At 40.6% G+C, this 22,179-nt stretch overlaps 1 protein-coding gene across 2 annotated transcripts in view; it reads left to right on the forward strand.

Annotated features, from left to right (window-relative positions):
* Positions 1 to 22,179, forward strand: part of psd2 (pleckstrin and Sec7 domain containing 2) — a 43,277-nt gene that overhangs the window by 1,792 nt on the left and 19,306 nt on the right. Inside the window, exons 2-3 of one of the 2 annotated variants that reach the window (XM_059516176.1) lie at positions 10,394 to 10,857; positions 12,325 to 13,044. In XM_059516176.1, coding sequence (XP_059372159.1) covers positions 10,478 to 10,857; positions 12,325 to 13,044 — 1,100 coding nt within the window. In that variant the 5' untranslated portion in view covers positions 10,394 to 10,477. Of the gene's footprint in view, positions 1 to 10,393; positions 10,858 to 12,324; positions 13,045 to 20,074; positions 20,407 to 22,179 lie in introns of those variants that run through there. The other variant, XM_059516177.1, reaches the window with a different exon arrangement.

Below are 22,179 nucleotides of genomic sequence, written 5' to 3' on the forward strand. Positions count from 1 at the left end.
TAATATAATACAAATAATATAATTATAAAAAGCATTTGTAACAATTATAATTTTACACAAATGAATAAATAATAAATGAATATGTATACAATGTATTGCTTAATAAATATACATATATACTTATATTTCATATTATGAATCAATTATTATTTATTCATTTGTGACAACACAGGACAATTCACAATGACTAGTGCATGTCAAATAGATTATTAGATTAATAATGAGGAAATGGTGAGAATGTAAAATTGAGAAATGGTTACAGGGCCTGAGATATAGGCCTAAACTCTTCCATGTATCCGTGTGTGTGTGTGTGTGTGTATTTTTTGTAAGATCCCTCAAAATGTACCTTATATGGTGACCTGTGAATTACCTGCTTTCTTCAAGTCAAAATGTCATGAAACCATTGGATTTACATGAGGCATTTTAAGCATCAAAATAGCTGTCTATGGGAATAACTGTTGATTTTCTGCAGCTCTCTGTTCTCCTCTCTGCCTTTTTGCACATTTTGTCTGGCCCCTGCTGCGTGGCCAACCCACGGTCCCTGAAGAAATACTGCCTTATTTCAATCCAATCAATAAAGATGTGAGATTAAGCCGAAGCTGTCGGATGGAACTTGCAGAAAACCCAACACACAAAAAAATGAACAAATTTTACCTCAAAATATCACAGGACAGCCAAAAGGTGGAGGCAGATCTCTCTGAAAGCATGTTGAAGATTTTTTGGGTGGCAGTGATTGAGTAGAGGATTGTTGATTTAAAAGATGAGGCCATTCTTTGAGATAATTTTTTTGTTTAAGTGATGGTGTGTGTGTGTGTGTGTGTGTGTGTGTGTGTGTGTTTGTTAAGAATCCAGTAGTCGTATGAGTGCCAGTTTGTGTGGTGTTAAGAGTGAAGGTGATGGACAAGTCCAGGGAAAGTAATTAAACAGAATTGATCACCCTGAAGACCCTACTGTTCTGCTGACAATACTGGAAGTCTCTCAGTCAATCAGTCATGTGCACGCACACACACACACACACACACACACACACACAAATGCATCTAAATGAGACTCACTGTAGACTTCTAGTTTTTTATAATTGAACAGAACATTTTTACATTCATTAATCTTTAAAATCCATGTAGTTGGTTTTCTGCTCTGTATTTGACATTGTGATGCAAATTATGTCGATTTGCATTTGCAAAACAAATGATAGAGATTAGAAACACTTGTAGGAATTGACAAATTACACATTGATAATGTTTCCTGTGGTGAGTTCATGAATTTATGAATTTTAATATTTTCTTTTTTCTAAAGAAAAAAATTAATACATTTTATATTTTCTTAAAAAGAAACGTTAATTAAAAATAGAAATATCTCAAGGAAATACAAAAATACAACGCTAATAATAATAACAATAATAAAATTGCACATATATTGTTTTAGGGTGTGTGAAAAAATACTGTGTGCACTTAATGGGTTCAGATTAAGATTCAGAATAAAAAGTCTAATAATAATACATACTACCTAATTTTGAGGTTGATCATATTTTTGAAACAAGTCTCTTATGCTCAACAAGGCTGCATTCATTTGATCAAAAATACAGTGAGAAACAGTAATATTGTGAAATGTTTGTACAATTTAAAATAACTGTTTTCTATTTGAATATATTTTTAAACATTTATTTTATTCCTGTGATGTAAAGCTGAATTTTCAGCATCATTACTCCAGTCTCCAGTGTCACATGATCCTTCAGAAATCATTCTGATATGATGATTTGCTGCTCAAGAAATATTTCTTATTAACAATGATTTATTATTATTTTTAAATCCTTCTTGTTGATCCCTATTATTGTTACTGGCAATACAGACATATCTTGACACATACACACTCATACGTCACACTCATACACTCTCAGTGAGTGATCTGTCATGTTGTTTAATGGGCGTGTGCTGCTGCTGTAGGAATTATGGGTATCTGGCAATTACAGAGCACAGAGGCTCTCAGGAATTGCCAACATGACAACAAGGTACCGCACAGCAGCTGAGCCTGAGTGTGTGTTTGTGTGTGATGGAATCATGGATGTGAGTCTAGATGTGCTTTCCATGTGAAAAGATCATCTGCAGCTGGGATGGACTTTGGGTACTGAGCGCCCATACAGAATGTCAAACATTAGCCATGTGTTTGAATGAAGAGCCAAGGTCAAAGGTAACTTTCTAAGAGCGTCTTTTGCTAAATGTCACATCAAAATGTTCTGTGGGGTGTGAGACAGTGTGTGTTTTTAAAATTCCCATGTCGCTAGCATTTAGGGGGGAATAGTAGTAATAAATGGCACAATAATGTAGGAAACTACACACAGTTCACACACCATTGACCTAATTCAATCGAAATAATGTGTAACTTGTGTGATTAGGATGAGTTGGTGTGTATTCAGTCAAACAGCACTGAACATGAAGAGATTTGATTTGTTGCCTAATGTAATGGCGGTTTGGGCCATAGCTTTAATGTAATGGAAACTTGGGTTATACTGTGGTTGGATTCGATCAGATGTTCAGCATTAGAAAGCTTTAAACAGTGCCATCTGAGGCAGAGCTGCAGAAAAAAAAGCGATTGCGCTTTTCATTTAACTCGGAGGATGTTAAACCGTTTCTCTGCCAGAGAGAGGGATTTTCTGTACATGTGTGCCATTTATATTCCAGCCTGTGTTTGTGTGCCTGTCCATTTGTTTTCATAAATGGGTTTTAAACATGTCATGATGTGCCACCAAGCATATTTCCTGTTCACTGGGTTTAATAAAGTGCCCAAGAGGAAATGGTCTGAATATGAATTTAAAAGTCACACTTCAGTGTACTTCTTAGTTTAATATGCAGAGACAACTGTACGCTATACTGTTGTTCAAATTACTGAGATTTGATTTTCTTTAAATTAAAATAATACCTTTATATGGTAAGGATGCATTAAATTGATCGGAAGTTCCACTAAAAACATGTTACAAAAGATTTTAATGTTTTTGAACTTTCTATTTATCAGAGAATCCTGGATCAGGATTCCACGAAAATATTAATCAGCTCAACTATTTCCAACATTGTTAATAATAACTATTTCTTGAGCAGCAAATCATCATAGCAGAATGATTTCTGAAGGATCATGTGACACTGAAGACTGGAGTAATGATGCTTGAAAATTCAGCTTCGCATCACAGGAATAAATTACATTTTAAAATATATTCAAATAGAAAATAGATATTTTAAATTGTAATAACATTTCAAAATGTTTTTACTGTATTTTTATCAAATAAATTTAGCTTTGGTGAATATATAAGACTTATTTAAAAAGTTTTGATCGACCAAATGGAGGTAGTGTTCTGGAAATCTGTGTGAATTGTTTTTGTCATTATTTTGCTATTTCTTTTGGTGATGCTAGCAGCAGATTTCAGCTTCAAAGTCGATGTGAAATTAAAATAGACCAGATTTCTTTTCTAACAACACATTCCTGATCCTATTACACCAGATTCCTTAGGGCACATTATTCTAAATGAAGGTTGTCCAACAACTAAGTTTTTTGTAATATTTCATTAAAATGTAGTAACTTTCTATACACTTGTGAAATAATTTCCTTTTAGGCTGTGCTAGTGATGGATTGCTCATGAACATTTCATATTTACATCTGTCAAGTGAAAAACGAGTGAAAGATTTGGATAAGAAAAAAACAGTAGGGATTGGGAGATCATTTCAGTTTTTAATAATTAGTCTTTGAATGTATCTAATTGGAGTATCTCAAGGAATTTGGATATTAAATATAAAATATTTGAATTTAACTCTGCTCAAATGAATAAATGACTCGAATAAAGATTAGTCTATTTTGCTGAATGAGATTCAAAGATACAAGTGAGTAAAATGATCTGGTCTTCCCATTGCTAATGTGGTCTATTGATTAATGTTCGGCAGATGCTATTCTGCCCACTTTTCACAATGCAATTAACATCTAATGGATAAAGTGAAGTCTTGTCTATTTGTATTCACTGAATATCCTGTTACACTCGGAAATATGTAAAATTATAGAAGTTAAATAGGCTGGCGAAAGTTGCTGTGATGTGGCACTCAATATCTGTCCTGTCCGGTGCAGTTTAGAGAAGATTCCCCAGAGCAGATGTTAGAAATCAGAGCAGCTTTTAAAATTAGACTCAGAATGACCCTTAAATTCACCCTCAGCGGATCGTTCTGGTCTGTGTGTTGTATTGTATGTGTGTGTGCCGCTTGAGGTTTGCTGAGTCAAAGATAATGCATTCTCACCGGCCTGCGTTTCTGGAGGGCTGATAAAACAGAAGGATGACGGCAGATAATGGAGCCTGAATCACTGTTTAAGCTGTTTAAAGCCCCTGTGATCACACATGAGTCTCTTCTACACTAAACTAAAGGTTCTTTATTGGCATCTATAGTTCCATGAAGAACCTTTACAATCCATGGAACTTTCTGATTCCACAAATCTCTAAAATAGTTATTTTATGTCATCACTGTGAAAGCCACCTATAGGAACCTTTATTTTTAAAGGAACACTCCACTTTTTTTTTAATATGCTAATTTTCCAACTCCCCTAAGCCCCTTTCACACTGCGATTCCGGCAAATACACGGGTAAAGTGTTCCGGCAATTGTTCCCGGGTCGCTAGATTTTGCACTTTCACACTGCCAGTGATTACCCGGAATATGTGTGTGCTTTCACACACAACCCGTAAAGATCCTGTAACGACATGTGACATCAGGGCGTGACGTGTAATGTACGAGTCGAAAACGTTAGGCACGTTATACTTTCACTGAAGCAAGCGAACGATCTCGGCATCAGCGTGGAAAGTGAGGAACTAACTGATCTTTGCTTCATTACAGTTTGCACATATTTTTTTGTCGCGAACGTAGATCTTTTTTCAAAACAGCAGGTAAAAGAGTCGCGCAATAACGAGCGTCAGCACTACGACACGGCATTAGATCTGGCTTTTGTTCACACAGCGCTCGTCCCGGGATTGAACCCGGCAATGTTACTAGGTTGCCGACACGGGTTCAATGCCGGAATCAATCCCGGGATGTGTTTGCTTTCACACAGAAAGCGACCCGGCAATGTTCCGGCAATTTGCTGGGTCCAACGTGCAGTGTGAAAGGGGGTAAGAGTTAAACAGTTGAGTTTTACCGTTTTCAAATCCATTCAGCTGATCAGGGTCTGGCAGTAGCACTTTTAGCTTAGCTTAGCATAGATCATGATTCAATCTGATTAGACCTTTAGCATTCTGTTCAAAAATGACCAAAGAGTTTCTATATTTTTACTATTCAAAACTTGAGCCTTATGTAGTTACATCGTGTACTAAGACCGTCGGAAAATGAAAAGTTGCGATTTTCTAGGCTGATATGGCTAGGAACTATACTCTCATTCTGGTGTAATGATCAAGAAACTTTGCTGCCGTACCATTCAAAAAAAGTGTAGTGTTCCTTTAAGAGCGTTTCAGAAGAGATCTCTGTTCCCTTTCGAGAGTACTCTCGTACTGCGTAAGCTAGCTTACGCTATGGGAAAAGGTCCCCTTTTCTCGAGAATATGAAGCCAAAAATTATCCTTAATTTTTAAATAATGTAAAACGCAGTGCTGCAGCACAGCAGACCCAAGCGAAGCGGCTCGCGCGCTTATTGGCTGTGCTGCGGCAACTGCAGCAACCTATGGTGAGGCGGCGGAGAGTAACGAACCAATGGGGGCGCTTCGCGCTGCAATGCAGATCTGAGGACGCCGGCTCGTGCTTCATCTCGACGCCGCCTTCAGCACTCGCTTCCTGCTGCGCCATCCGGCGTGACTATATCCTTTTCAAAGCTAGTGTGTTTGCCGCTGCATCACACTTTTTTCCTCCAGAATTCGAGGCGTTCTTTCAAATGCCTCGGGCCTGCGCTTCCTGCCGAGGCCCTCTGCCCAGGGAGGACCGCCACATCATCTGTGTCTCCTGCCTGGGCCGCGAGCATGCTGAGAGCGCACTCTTCAAGGGCGGCTGCCCTGAGTGCGACAACATGGCTATATCGACCCTGCGGGCTCGATTAGCTCAAACCAGCCACGATGCTCCACCCGCTCCGCCTCTTCTCTCTCAAGTGCCGCATAAGAAACGCCGCGATCAGAGAATGCCTGAGCATACTGCTACACGCGAGCTCACGCCGGAACACTCCCCGCGTGCCTCGCCCGCTCTCTCTCCTTCGCCTGTCCTCTTCGTGGACGAGCAGCGCCAGTCCCTGCTCACCAGCGCCCCCTTCTCCTTCGGAGCGCCTGAGGCGGAAGAGGACAGACACGACAGCCTTTCTCTCGCCGCGTCCAGTAGTGAGGAATGGTCGGGCTCCATTGCGGACCCCCCCCCCTCTACAGCACCCAGCTGCACCGGACAACGCGCCGATATCGACGCGGAGCTTACTCGCGTGCTTACAAGGGCTGTCAGCGACCTTCAGCTCGACTGGTCTCCTCCAGACGAGCCCGCTAAAAGCAGGCTGGATGAATGGTTCCTGCAGGGGCGCCCTTCGGCCCCTCCGCAAAGAAACGCCCCCTTCTTCCCGGAAGTTCACAATGAACTCACGAAGTCGTGGAAAGCCCCATTCTCCGCACGCTTGAAGACTTCTGTCTCGTCAGCGCTCTCCTCTGTCGACGGCGCCCGAGACCACGGTTACGAGAGCCTCCCCCCTCTCGAGGAGGCTATTGCTGCACACCTCTGCCCGCTCTCAGCCGCTGGATGGTGGTCGAAGACTGTGCATCCATCCAAGCCGTGCCGCACCACCTCAGCTCTCGCTGGCCGAGCTTACACCTCCGCTGGTCAAGCTGCTTCGGCTCTACACACCATGGCTGTGCTGCAGGTTTTTCAGGCCAGACTTCTCCGTAACCTGGACGAGTCTGCCCCAGATACCTATGACTTTAAAGATCTCCGCAGCGCTACTGATCTAGCCCTGCGTGCGACAAAGACCACAGCACAAGCGATCGGCCGAAGCATGGCAAGCCTCACTGTTTTAGAGCGACACCTCTGGCTCACGCTCACGGAGATGAAAGACGCCGACAAATCCGCCTTTCTCGACTCTCCTATCTCGCCTTCCGGCCTCTTTGGCCAGTCGGTTAAGGGTTTCGCTGAACGCTTCACTGAGGCTCAGAAAACGTCACAGGCAATGAGACACTTCCTGCCGAAACGCTCTAGCTCTGCTGCGGGACGCCGTAGAAATGCGCCGCCCCCTCAGACCTCGAAGCCATCGCAGCCAGACTTACAGTCTCGCCCAGCGACCAAAACCCAGCACCGCTCTCGCTCTACGAGCCGCAAACCGCCAGAGAGACGGGGACCTCGGCCCAGGATTGTGCTGAACCCCGAGCCTCCGAAGCCCTCCTGACCTTCGGGCTGAAAAGACCGTGGTTAAGTCCCGCTGCGGCCGGACCACCACACAAGAAACCTCACATGCTTCCTCCAATCCCCTCACTAAAGGCGGTTGGAGATGTCTATACTGCAGTAAACGAGCCTGTTACAATGCACGCACGCCTGCACACAAACGCCGTTTTCACGGCGACCTCAATAAAGCACAAAAAGAGCTTTTTCTATGTAGGCAGTGTGCCCACTACACAGTACGCACCCCTACATGTATACACACTCCCCCAAGTGTCACAAAGACTCACTCGGGTCTCCTTTCATGCCCACCTTCCCGCTCGCGCCGGAGGTGCTCTAAATGTAGCGCGCGTGCCCACTTCTCAGTGCGCAACCCTACAAATAAGCGCTGTCACCACAGTGTCACAAGCACAGCATACTCGAGCTACTGGTCCCCTCATAACAGGCGGCCAGTGCCCGAAGCACATTCAACCCATAGCCGCACGAGCCGCTGCATGGCAGGCCATCCCCGGCATATCAAATTGGGTTTTGAATATAATAAAACGAGGTTACTCGCTCCAGTTCGCTCGCAGACCGCCGCGCTTTCGCGCCGTGGTCGAAACGAAAGTGAAAAGCGAAATGACACACGTCCTTCGCACCGAAGGACGTCGACCTCTTCACCTCAGAAGACAACGCTCATTGCCCAATATATTTTTCAAAGAGCAGGGACGCGCTGGCCCTCGATTGGCCCAGACGCCCGCTTTATGCCTTCCCACCGGTCGCGATGCTACCGCAGGTCATCGATCGGGTCAGGAAGAGCAGATGTGCTATGCTGCTAGTAGCCCCACTCTGGACGACCCAACCTTGGTTCTCCGAGCTGATGCAGCTGTCCAGTACAGCCCCATGGCCAATACCGCTGCGGAAAGATCTCCTCACGCAGCTGAAGGGCGCGCTCTGGCATCCCCACCCCGAACTTTGGGCCCTTCATGTATGGCCCCTCAACGGGTACCCGGGAACCTCCCTGAGGGAGTGTTAAAGACCATTACGGAAGCCAGAGCGCCCTCAACCAGGCGCCTATACGCGCAGAAATGGTCAGTGTTCTCCACCTGGTGCGGGACACGGAACCTAGACCCTCACTTATGTGACGTGACGGAGATACTCTCCTTCCTACAGGAGCGTTTAGATGCGGGCAGATCCCCGTCTACGCTCAAAGTGTATGTGGCAGCCATTGCAGCTTCTCATGCTCCGGTGGCCGGCCTATCACTGGGAAAAAACGAACTGGTCATTCGTTTCCTTAAGGAGCTCGTCGGATGAACCCTCCCCGACCCCCTTCAATCCCTTCCTGGGACCTGTCTACGGTCCTAGAGGCCTTAAAGGGCCCCCCTTTTGAACCGCTTCAGTCTGTCGATATGAAGCTTCTTTCGTTCAAAACCGCTTTTCTACTGGCTCTGGCCTCAGTCAAGCGAGTGGGCGATTTACATGCGCTATCTGTAAGCGCTGACTGTCTCGAGTTTGGGCCTAATGACTCCAGAGTCATTCTCAGACCAAGACACGGCTATGTCCCCAAGGTGCTCTCAACACCGTTCAGAGCGCAGGTCATCTCGCTGTCAGCCCTTTCCTCGCAAAGCGACGAAAGCAACGCGAGCTTCATCTGCCCCGTCAGGACTCTTAAAACCTATATTGCGCGCTCCGCCTTATTCAGGAGGTCGGACCAGCTCTTCATATGCTTTGGTGGGCGCACCCGAGGTCTCGCCACCACGAAGCAAAGCCTATCGCGATGGATAGTAGACACTATCTCGCTGGCTTACAAATCTAAGGGCCGTCACTGCCCGTTCGGCATCAGAGCCCATTCCACCCGAGGTATGGCCTCGTCATGGGCGTGGTCCTGCGGGATACCACTGGATGATATCTGTGCGGCGGCAGGCTGGGCCTCTCCGTCCACATTTATTAGATTCTATAATCTGCAAGTCCCTGCCCTGCAGGCCAGGGTACTTTCTATATAGACGTGCTAAGCCTTATCACGTCCCCCTTTTTTCGTTCCCTATATAAAGCTCACTAAGGTTGGCTGTTGGGACTGGGATTTCTCCTGCTATAAAGCCCCGAGCTCTCGCCTCGGGCTGTGACAGGTCGAAGTTCCCGAGCACGCACGGCGTTTTACATTGTGTTCCCATAGCGTCAGCTAGCTTACGCAGTACGAGAGTACTCTCGAAAGGGAACGTACTCGGTTACTAACGTAACCTCGGTTCCCTGAGATGAGGGAACGAGTACTGCGTAACCTGCCGTGCTATGTGCTCGGACCGGGTGATCGCTTCAGTCGATTTAAAACCTGATCCCTATGGTGAAGCGATGGCTTATATAGTTCCAGCCACGCCTATTTTGGCGCGCTCTGACGTCCAATGGGCGCGAAGCGCCCCCATTGGTTCGTTACTCTCCGCCGCCTCACCATAGGTTGCTGCAGTTGCCGCAGCACAGCCAATAAGCGCGCGAGCCGCTTCGCTTGGGTCTGCTGTGCTGCAGGGAACCGAGGATACGTTAGTAACCGAGTACGTTTTGTTCTCAGATTTGTCAAGATATCAAAATGTACAATCAAATGTCAAAGGGATACTAAGGGAGTGACATCACATAAATAAAAGCCAAACTATTGACACTATTGTCACTTTATGGCATCAAATATGCTTAAAGGACCATTTTATTTTGTATGGTGAACAGTGATCTTGCTATGCCTGCTTGGTCGTTTACTGGTTTGTTTGTCCAGTTAAAGAATTAGTTGTAGGTTATTAAGTGTAGAAGTGTATGCAGTTAAGAGGGATCTCCTTTCAATTCACATTGATGTCTTTGTTGCTTAGTCATGCCTGAAAACTCCCATAACTTTGAGTTATGAACTATTAAGCAATATTTCCTCTGGAAACAAACAGGCTTTTATGCATTCTTTGACATGGTGGTTTTTAATACATGCAATTTTATCCATACTAATGAGAGTGGATTATAAATGGACAGTTTTTCTCAGTAGGTTCTTATCCTTTATCCGAAATCTTATTGCTCTGTATCACCTTCTTTCTTAATAGGTGTGAACTCTACCCCCCTCCCTTGTTCCTGACCCTGACCTTGTGACCCCAGGCTGCTAGGACACCGTGACTGAGGAGGCCACCATGAGTCAGGAGGGGCAGCATGACCCCCTCCGCACAGACACCCCACCACCAGATACACCCCAGGCACCTGAGGGAGAGGAGGAGGCTGATGGCTCTACAGTGAGAGATTTGGAGCCCTGTAATGGGACAAAGACAGAGGAGGAGCAGCAAGGTGAAGCAGAAGACAGAGATAGAGAGAATAACAGAAACACACAGTCCAGCGCAAAGGAGGATGAGAAGGTGACATTAGAAGAGGAAGGTAGAAACGGTGAGATTGAGGGCAGCTGCTTGGATTCTGTAACAGAAAATGGTAATAGGGACATCCGTGAAGGTGAAGACACACAGTTGTTGCTGCCTCAGAGCACAGAAAAGGACTCAACCAAGCCCCTGTGCTCTCTAAGGTTAGTAAAATAAGATATATTGTACATTTACATACACTTTAAAAGTTAGATTTTTGTCAGACTGAAGCAATAACTCTTCCTTTGATCCCTTTTTCTGTCTTTCTTTTTTTTGCACATTTTCTGAAAGATACTTTTATTTGATCAAAAGTGACAGTAAATACTTTTATAATGTTACAAAAAATAGCATAAATGCTGTTATTTTTATTTTCTTTATTTTCTGTTCATCAAAGTATACTGAAAAATTTAATAAAAATTTTACAAAAAATTAAGAGTTTGTTCAACATCGAAGACTGAAGTAATGATGCTGAAAATTCAGCTTTGCCATCAAAGGAATTAAGTACATTTTAAAATATATTAAAATAGAAATCGGTTATCTTAATATTCCGAAATATTACTGTTTCTTACTGTATTTTTGTTCAAATAAATGCAGCTTTAGTAAGAATAACAGACTTCTTTCAAAAACATTTAGAACTCCCACTAACCCCAAACCTTCGAATGGTAATGTATTTAAACCTTCAAATATTCACCTATACATCACATTTACTTGAACAGACAGATGAAGACTGTAGTTCGACTGTAAGTGCACTGGTAAACTTACTAAATAATATGTATCACACTCTGAATCAACATTTTAGTCAAAAGAAGAGTTCAATGCTATCCCGAATGGAACTAAGAATCCTTAAATTGAATTGAATTTAAACTGAGGAAGCAAACAGGATGCAAAATTGCAGTTTGAATGTAAGAAAGACAAATTCAAATGTATTTAAATTAAAATAAATTTAAATGATTAAATAAATTAAATTAAATTATATAAAACCTCAGTGTTGATACATTCAGTATGTTTGACACTTTATTTCTTTATTATTTCTCTGACACATTATGTCAGCTCTAATTTCAGAGAAAACCAGATGTAAATTTTGCACTGGTCAAAAGTACTAAACAAATAAAATATGCCTTCCAAAACACACATCCTAATGATCTTCCAAAAAAGGATCAAGCTGTAGTCTGAAAAGACCCCAAAAAGATCAATAAACCCCCTTGAAAGGCTTCCATCTTTTCACTGTGAATTTCACAGTTCCTGGCTTGTCGTGTCTTGCAAAATATTTTTAAAATGAAACAAATGTATTACAGAGTTTAGATGTGCAGTTTACAATGTCAGGCTTCAGAAATGATGTGGAACGCATGTTACAATGAGGTTGGCGAGATATTTTGGGCACCATACGTGGCAGGGGACCTGTCCTGAATGATGCTCCTCTCTGCTGGGACTCCTCCACTGCAGTCGTGCTGAAGAACTGTGACAGCAGCCTGACTAAAGATAGGAACACGCACAGCGCATGCCAGCCAGGCTAAGAGCCTTTGTGAATAGTCTAAAGCAAGACCTCTTTAGCCAGTTAGCCAGTGTCTCTGTGATGTCATTTTTACCAGATAGGTTTGGGAATGCATTAACTGACATCTTTGTTACCGCAGGTTTGAGAACGGGACTGAAGATGACAGTGAAGGGCAGGAGGATGAGGAGGGAGTCCTAGAAGAGCCTTCAGCACAGGGGAACCTAGACGCCTTCAGCTCCACATTTGAGCTCTCCGTAGAAGAAGCAGATGCTGAGGTAGAGGACGAGGAAGAGAGGGAAAACGGCGGAGAGGAAAGGGTGACCCTAAATCAGGACAGTTTCAGCTCTACATTTGAGTGCATTGTTGAGCAGGTCGCCAAGACCCCGGCTGTGGATGAGGAAGAGGACGACGGAGAGGAAGAGTACGACAGAACGAAAGAGAGCCAGGACGGCTTCAGCTCCACGTTTGAACGCATCGTTGAGTCTGAGCTTCTGAGAGGCGGGACTTGTTACAGCAGTCTGGATTCACTGGACGTGTTGTCGCTCACCGATGAGACGGACAGCTGCGTCAGCTTCGAGGCGCCGCTCACTCCTCTCATCCAGCAGAGGGCCCTAATTGGCCCTGAACCTCCAGAGCTGGAGCTGGAGACCGTGCAGGAAGGGGCTGAGGGCGAGGCCGAGCTGGGGACAGAGGCGGCAAGGGATGAAGCCAGCTCTGCAAGTCCACTACGGACCACTATACCGGGAAGCAGGTCGGAAAATGTCTTGAGCCAGCCGGCACAATGGAGCATCCCTAATGGATTCCACATTGAGCTGCCTGAGAATGGAGAGAGTGGAGGAACGATGCCAAACTCATTCAGGTAGGGATGCAACTAAATCTTCTTGATCTTCCCAGTAGATGGCATGCAGCACAAGTTAATAACATGGTCTCAAACTAGTGAGCAACAAGTTTCATGCTTCGTGCTTTTATCCCAGCACAATGACTCATCTGGAATGGAGTCAAGATTCAATCCACAGTCAGCGACTATTTGCTATTTGTTACTCTGATCCCAACTGCATAGAAATGAGCAACCTTGGTTCATTGGAAAAACATGCCTGTTCATACATTTTTACAAAAATGTACCAACACATACAAATCCAAATGAAATTAACTGTAGTAGGAGTAGTAGCACCAAAAAAAGTTTTTTCTTTTCACACAAATTGTGGAAAAAGAGGCAGATTATTAATTAATTTTAATATGCTGTCCTGCACAATACTATGTAATGACCTCAGAACACTTGTACTATAGTTCATTATTTGTAAATTAATACATTATGACTGTTGCCTCACATAACTATCTCAAAATGTATGGCTTTTCTAATGTAGTAAACTTGCTTGGAAGCTCACCTGGTACTCACTTGGTTGCTTCAATAGATGTGTTTACAAACAATAGAGCACTGACCCAATAGAGCCACTCACTGGAAGTTTCATTTCCGAATTTACAAGATACAATCAACAACAAACATAGCCAGAATTCATAAATGTTAAATAAGTGCTTTTAGCGCCACTTACTGGATTTCACTTTAAAATTGGCACGAAATGTGCAAGAAGCATCGTAATATCATTTTGAAGAAATGTCTTGATGTGCACGTTTTCTAATGAGCCTGGTTTGAAAATGAGAGTCTATCATGTCTGCTTTGAAGAGAGTATCACACTGAAACCTAGCCGACTGGAAACTTTTTTTATATTGCACGGATCTGAGCCTGTATCCTAGAGAAAAGATTTCCACCTCTGGGAGCCAATAAAGGAGCGGTCTTATATTGCTGCCATCTCTCTCCCTCTTTCTCTGCACCCATCTGGACTGGACGCAGCAGCAGATGTTGTCGTTTTTTTCCTCCCCAGTTTTAAATGACTAGCAGCTTCCTGCCCCCTAGTCTGCCTGAATGAGGCATTGTTTTTAGGGAGTGACATCATCGCCTTTGGCTTTCCTCTTTCACGACGGGAGCCTTGCTCTAGATTTCAGTCACACTGTGCTTTATCCAAGTGCTGCTTGTCTGTGCCTCCATTAGCATCTTTCTGTATTAATGCAGTTAGTTTTTAGTCACTGACAGGTTCAAGACAACATTTGGTCATGTCCAGTTGACCTAAATATTGCACACTATTCATTAAAACTAGCCTTTTAGCATTAGAGGCTATATTTATTAGCCTGTGGTGTACCAGAGGATGGTAACGCTACACTAGCTGCATGTGTTTTTCATTAGCAGTTCTTTGGAGATGCATGGTGGTTGAATGTGGTTCATAAACTCATCACAAGAGAACAAAATGAGTGCTGCACAGTGTCTACAACCGCTAACAGAAGGAAAAGAGCATATGCTGGTAATTATCCAATCCTCAGAGCCTCACACGCATCATGATTGCTAGGGAGTTACTTAAAACACAAGTCTATTTACTTGAGTTGTGCTGCATTCAGAAGTGCATTGAAAATGCATTTAACATTTCAGTTCAGTTTCTGAATTTACATTGAAGTATCAAACAGGACGCAGCATTTCAAATTTTAGTTAAAACTATTTGAAATTCAAAAACTCATATGACATATATAATCCATATAATGTTTTTTAACTACAAAAACAAACATTGTGAATGTTGCCTGGACAAAAAACCCTAAAAGGTTTATATATAATAAGTAAATATTTTTATTTTATTTTTATTTATAGATTCATATAAACATGAGTAAACATAAAAAAATCATAATATATTTGAATGTGTATGTAATATAATTATATATTCTACACACACACACACACACACACACACACACACACATATATATATATATATATATATATATATATATATATATATATACAGTATATATATACAGTATATATATATATGTGTATGTGTGTGGTTTAATAATGTATATATGAGAACTAAAAATAAACTCAAACTCTGTTGATCTATATGCTAAACCGTTTGTTTTTATACATTTGATCATATTTTTAACATTATAGTTTATAGACCAGATGCATAAGCATTTGAAACAGGAAGTTGGTTTGGACATCCTTCTATAAATAGACAACAGTCTTTAGCTTACGTTGCACCTATAAACCTTGGTTTGCTGATTGCTGTTACTAGTTAAAGGTAAAGGATGTTTGCATTCAAAAGGGCATTTTATTGGACAAAAAAAGAATACTAGCATTTCAAGGCCTCACTACACCATAACCACCTTCACATTCACATTCACATTATCTTGAATTTTTGAATTATTATATTTATTCAGTCCTAATCCTGAATACAGCCTATCATTGACTAAAAGCCACAAAACTTTTATTTTGACTTGGATTTAAAATATATTCATATTAGATTAGTGTTTAATGAAAATCCCTCTTCACCCCCAAAACTAGGATATACTCTAGCTGTGCATTGGAGAGGAAATGCAAGCGAAATCCCAAACCGTTCATCAAAAAAACCCTCAGTTGTTCAAAGCATTCTTGCATGAGTGAGTGAGCGAGTGAATGCATGCTTTTATGTACGATAGCAATGATTTTCTATTAGGAATTCACACTGGTGAAATAAAACACTCTCTCCTGCCATCTCAAGAGCAATCTGTTCATTTCCAGAAGGTCCATGCTTCATTACCTCTCCACTGAGACTGACCTGAGTTTAGACACGATTAAGTGATTGATCTGTCTGCTCTGACTGCCTCACAAAGGTCAATATGTGACATGAAATGTGATGCTTTTTTATGTATTGCACCACAGGCGGTCGCTAATTTGTAGGGTTTTTTTCACCCGTTTGGTGACATTGGCACAGAAACAATCATCTCAGCCACGACCCCACTTCCTACACCACCCCCACACCTTTCTAAAGCAAGCACCTATCCACACAAAAGAACACACTCATTTATTCAGTCTTTATCAGACACTCATAATCTCCTTCTTTATCTTTCACTGTCACACACATACTCACATATCCAAACTCATATGCACCCCCATCACTCACACACACATATGCAAACTTCCTGTCTGGTTCCGCTCCATCCTGGTTGTGTGTAGGAGCAGTGGGTGAGTGCTGTCTAGCTGATGATTATCCCCACAGGATGCAGGAGAGCTGTACACACACACACGCACACAATCTCTCTCTTTCTGACATCTACACACTGTAATAAACATTGCACACACACTTGCATACTTCCATACAACAAAGAGAAAGGATTACCTTTGTAATCCTTTGTTTTTCTCCAAAAACACAGGCCTTTTCTTTTTCAAAGGCATCTTGCTTGTGTGAAATCAATATTATTTGCTCAATTACTCTTGCAGGTATTGATGCTCACATCTTTTGAAAACAGCGTTTGTAGTCTATTAGGGTTATTATATTATTAGGTTATATATTACTTACTGAAATATGTCTTTAAACAATGCAGAGTAAAATATAGATCCTCTAGTTGTGAAAAATCTAAGTTTGAATCCATACATTGCAAAAAAAAATCATTTTCTTAATCACTATCTTGTGTTGTCTTGTGTTCCAGTAAATATATCGAAAACTCTTTTAAAAAAAGAATAAAATTAGCTAAGAATTTATAGTGCATATTTATTCATTCATTTAATTTTATGTATTTCTTTGTCAATATCTTTCAATATGTATCTCAAATTATTGCATTTAAATTCCATTTAAAAAATACATTTCAATTAATAAATCAGTAATGTATTTATGAATATACTTTTATAAAATACAATTTTCTATATATTTTATTATAATTTTTACTATATATTTTTGTTTTGAGAATTTTTCATGAGAAAGGTATATATTTCTAATTTTGTTATAAAATGTGTAAACGTGTGCGTGTATAGACATAATTTATTAAAATGCATTAATTTGATCCTCATTTGAAAAGAGGTTTTGATTTTCATGTTGACCTAAAGCATAATCCTCATAAAATGTGTTATTTTATTATAAATTTTGATAGGGAACAATCTTTTCAATATACAGTTACCATTTAGGCTTTAGCAGAATATAAATCTATTACTTTTCTTAGGTGCAGACCTCATGGAGCATAAGCCGTAAAACATATACGGGTCAGTTAGTTTGCTAGATTCAGGAAAATGCCGGCTAGAACAGAAAGCCTCTTTAGAGATGAAAGTGAGCTGATCGTGAGACTGTGCTGAGTTATTAGAAGTGCAGAAGTGAAGAGTGAGAATAATCTCTCGTCGCTGTGGTGAAACACCAAAAGATGATAAGGAGAGAGAGAAAAGTTATTACTATAGTAAGTGTGTGTGCATGTGTCAGAGTAAATCATGATGGATCTTTGTCATTTGCACTGTGCCATGCTGTTAAATCCTCACAGGTCCATATCACAGAGAAGTCTGTCTTTACTGGGTTTAGACCCAGTCTATAATTAGCTCTATCCTGTCTCTGTCTGACACTTCAGTACTGCTGTGAGTTGCTCAGCAGCTTAAAGTGACTGCAAGAATGGAGAAGAAAGGTTTAATGGAATAGTTCAGCCAAATTTAAACATTTTGTCATTATTTACTCGCCCACATGTCGTTCCATATGACTTCCGTAGATGACTTACTTTCTTCCGTGCACCACAAAAGATTTTTGAAGAATATCCTGACTTCTGTTCATTATAATGAAAGTAAATGAGGATTAGATCTGTCAAGCTTCAAAAAACTATCCAAGAAAAGCACCATAAAGACAAGAGTCCAGATTTTCAGTGAATTCGTTCAGTTTCAGTCTTTTCCTTACACAAAGCTGCTGTGCACAAGTCATATGAATGACTTTTATAATATGTTTATGGTACCTTTTTGTAATTTTGAAAATGAAATCTCATGTCAAGGGGATTCCAATGAAGATTCAAGAGGTCCGTTCTCTTAATTTCCTTTCCACTAAAGGTCCATAGAATCATAACTGTCTCTGATGCCATATTGTTGTATGGCTATGAAATATAAAAAGCCATGTCATGTCATATTACACAATTCTGTAATATTCATGTCATGAATATTTACTGTTAATTTTCAAGTTGGCAGCCATAATATCTTGTGACAGAAAGAAATAATGAACCCCAAATAGTCTAAATCGTCTCTGGACAGTGTTGTTTTTGTAAACTAAATCAAAACTAAAACTAAAAGAAAATAAAATGTAAATGTTAGATTAAGAAAACTTAAATTACAAAAATGAGTTTTTAAAAATGAATGAAAAAATAACTGGTGAAATGTTCCCTTGGCAACTAACTAAGTCTGTGCTAAAAAAGTGCTAAAATTATGAAACTAAATAAATAAATACATCTAATCTTTCTCTCTCTCTACATTTAAATAAAACAAAAACTAATGAAAATATAACAGAATTATTAAAATTGAAACAGAAAATAAAAAATCATTAAAAATCTGATTAAATATTGTAATAGTTTATAAATAATACTAAAATTGCACTGCCTCTAAGAAGAGAGCCATGCAGTGCTGCAAAGTTTCAAAAGGTAAGATGGAGTAGTAAAGTAGAAAAGTACGCAAATTAAAATAGATTTAAAATACAGTTTGTTCATAAAAAGTGCTTTTTGTGCAGATCAGTTTTTGCATCTGGAGCTGACCTGTGAACTCTAGTTGAGGTGATACTGAGATGGTCAAGGATAGAGAGAGAAGGATGATCATTAGTTTGGAGAGCGGCATCAGCTGTGATGATCATTGTAACCAATTACGACGGTCATCCAGCTGAATGATCTGATGTTTGTTGATGAAGGGACAAACATGTTGTGACTGCAGGTTACTGAAGCATGCAAATACTACAGATAGCAGACTACACTCACACACACTAACAGGGCACATCTTGATCTTGAAGCGATAACTGCACATTTTAAAAAATAAGGTGTTACGGGTGGATGAATTCAGAAGAATAAAGCATTTTGTGATGAAGTGATGATCTGTGTGTGAATGTTGGACGTAATCTGTATCCAGTATGGAAGCGAGTCACTGCCAAATGGAAATATTTTAGCATATCTTTGACCTGCATCACATGTTCCAGTTTGTTGTGAGCTCACATATTTTAGACTTGAAATAATCCATGTTTTTCGCTTACTCAATTTAGTCTCTGGAGTACATTAATAATTTAGTTTCCAAGTAAACAGAGACCTCTGAGAATGCAGCACTCTTTAAACATTTATTTTTCAAAGCTGTTTTAAGTTTCTTTAAAGTTTAATAGTTTAACTACTGTAAAGATACTTATTTTGAGTATTTTAGTATTTATTTCAGTTACTGGAATAACAAATTGCACATTTTGAAACTGAATTTTTTGGCTCTTGTGATTCTCAACTAGGCTTTTTGCTTCTGACTAGTATTTGTTGTTAGTAACAGTTTTAAACTTACTGGTCAGATTCCTGTAACAATCATGTTGGCTTTTTATTTTATGATAAACCACTAGTCAAAGTAGAAATGGGCCTAATATTGTTCCTTGTGATAATGACCTCCAAGGCTTATATCTACTTCATAGTTACCAAAAGAACAAAAATATTAGCCTATAAAGGTCCCTTGTCTGATGCCATAATGACTGGCTCCCATTTTTTTTATAGAATTTCCAGTAGCCTTTTTTGTAATATAGACTATGTATAGGCTGTTACTTGCTGGTGTAGTCTACCAGGCCACGGGGGTAAAATAACTATTTTATTTTATTAGCCATTCATCATTCATTATTGTTGCTATTAGTTATGGTTTAATGAATAAAAGTAGGTAATAGATGTTGGCATCAGTGAGCGTGAGGGATGAAGAGAGGCAAACTCTGCTAATACACGCGTCTGCGCGAGACTAACGGCCTGACGCTCCCGGGCTCCGGTCCAGATCGCTACTTCAACATCGGAAATATGGAAATGTGGCTCGGGCAGGACTCACGGAGTAATCCAATCCATCCACGGCGACTCTCTCCGCCCCCTTCCCTTGTGTCCGACTTTCAGGAACTTCACACTGGGAAACCGTTTTCGCCAAACGCGCGCCCTGAATTAGTCGCGTCCAAACTTTTATTTGTCGAAGAACACAAACGGGATGCGGTGACACATACCGACAGAACGCCCCTTTTAGCCGCAGCAGTGTCGAAAACTTATTCCACTCGGGAAAAACCTGATTACTCAATGCGCAAAGCGCCTGAAGGCGAATGGAGCTGAAGGGATTTTTCTCGCTCCGCGCGGGACTGATGCCTGATCTCCAGTGAAAGATGTGGAAAGATGAATATGAGGTGCATTTCGACTTTCTTCTGGGACTTCTGTAAGTTTTTCTTTAGCTTTTGTTGCTTCTACATAAAGTATGGCACTTTAAAAGACCTGCAAATGACGCAATAGACCTAAAAATGTAGAAACTTGTCTTAATTTATTGTCATTAAGTATAAGTTGTATTGTTTTTATGTTTAAAGTATTTATTTATTGACCTTACTGAAGTTAAAAGTCTTGGGTTTTCTTTAATTATGTAGGCCTAATCTATACAGGCAGGGACTTTGGAACTTCGTTTGTTTGAACTTTTTTTTTTTTTTTGGGTTTGGGAAGTCTTGCCCTTTGGTCTTTTGTGGACACATCTGCTGGTTGATTTTCCTCTGTCCAATATTATGAAGATGACCAAGGCCATGCATTATTTCTCTGTGTAGACTTTTTAAAGTCCTTTTCTATAGATGCAGACAGTCTTCAAAGTCTTCAAGTAAGCATTTTAATTTTTCCACCATTATTAACACGTTGTCTTTTTGTGACAACATGCCCCACTTGTGGGACCAGCTATTAGCCTATTAGAGGTTATTCTACTACAATTTTAAACCAGTTACAAAAAAGAAAAATGTATATCACCAAACAAATACATCAGACGATTGTCTTTACAAGTAAATATAATGATGATTTGCATAAAATTACAACCTGTAAAACACATGAGACAACTTGTCAGAATAAAAATGCAACAACCTGCCCTGACCTGAGATTTATGATGGGGGAAAAAAGCTTTGTGCAAAGAACCTCAGTCTTTCATTTATCTGCCTGTGTTATATATTCCACACTGCTCTGAATGTATGCCAGTGTGGTCTTATTTTATTCACTGTTTGCAATTGTTTTGTACTTAGTTTAAAGGAAAGAATTTAAATACATGCATTATCGTACTTTAAAACTGTTTTGAGCTAGATACCAGGATACAAAAACACTGATTAAAAAAGACATTCCCCATGTGACAACTTGCCCCAGTCTCCTCCAAAGTTATTTTATAAAGGGACAGTGCAGCCAAAAATGAAAATTCTGTAACCTTTTTCAAACCTGTATGTCTTTCTTCATTCTGTCAAATACAAAATAAGTTATTTTGAAGAATATTAGTCGCCAAGTGGATTTGGGTTCCATTAATGAGTAAAAATATTATGGAAATATTATTATAAAAAATTATGGACTTCCATAATACTTTTACTAATACAATGTAAGTCAATGGAACCCAAATCCACTTGGCGACTAATATTCTTCATAATAACTTATTTTGTACTTAGTTTTGGGACCCAAAACTATTTGTTTACCAACAGACTTCAAAACATCTTCTTTTGTGTTCCGCAGAAGGAAGAAATGCAAACAGGTTTGGAATGACATGAAGGCGAGTAAATGATGATAGGATTGTAATTTTTGAATGAACTATCCCTTTAAACGCTCATCTCTTCCATCATCAAGTGGTTTTGGAGAAATACATAGCCTGAGGTTCTATATAATGTGAGCGTGCGTTTGGTTACCTAAACCCATTGTAACCAAAATGTTTTCATTGCACATTCTGATGTGTTAAAGCATTTCTGTCCGACTCTGCTGGTTTGATGTATTCCAGTAAGAGAACACACAAAGGAGGATTTGTGTTTTTGGCTAACTGACAAGGCCATGGCAACTCCTTCACACCTCGCTCTATTCGTCCAACACACCCTCTCCGACGGCATCAGAACGGGCAGAAAGAAACGCTGGCATGTGAGTCATAGACAAGCAGTCTCATGTTTAATCTCCTGCCTGGCTCAGCAGCAGCGCAGGTCCATACAGAGACACG

This window comes from Carassius carassius, chromosome 29 (assembly GCF_963082965.1).
Source record: "Carassius carassius chromosome 29, fCarCar2.1, whole genome shotgun sequence".
Lineage (NCBI taxonomy): Eukaryota > Metazoa > Chordata > Actinopteri > Cypriniformes > Cyprinidae > Carassius > Carassius carassius.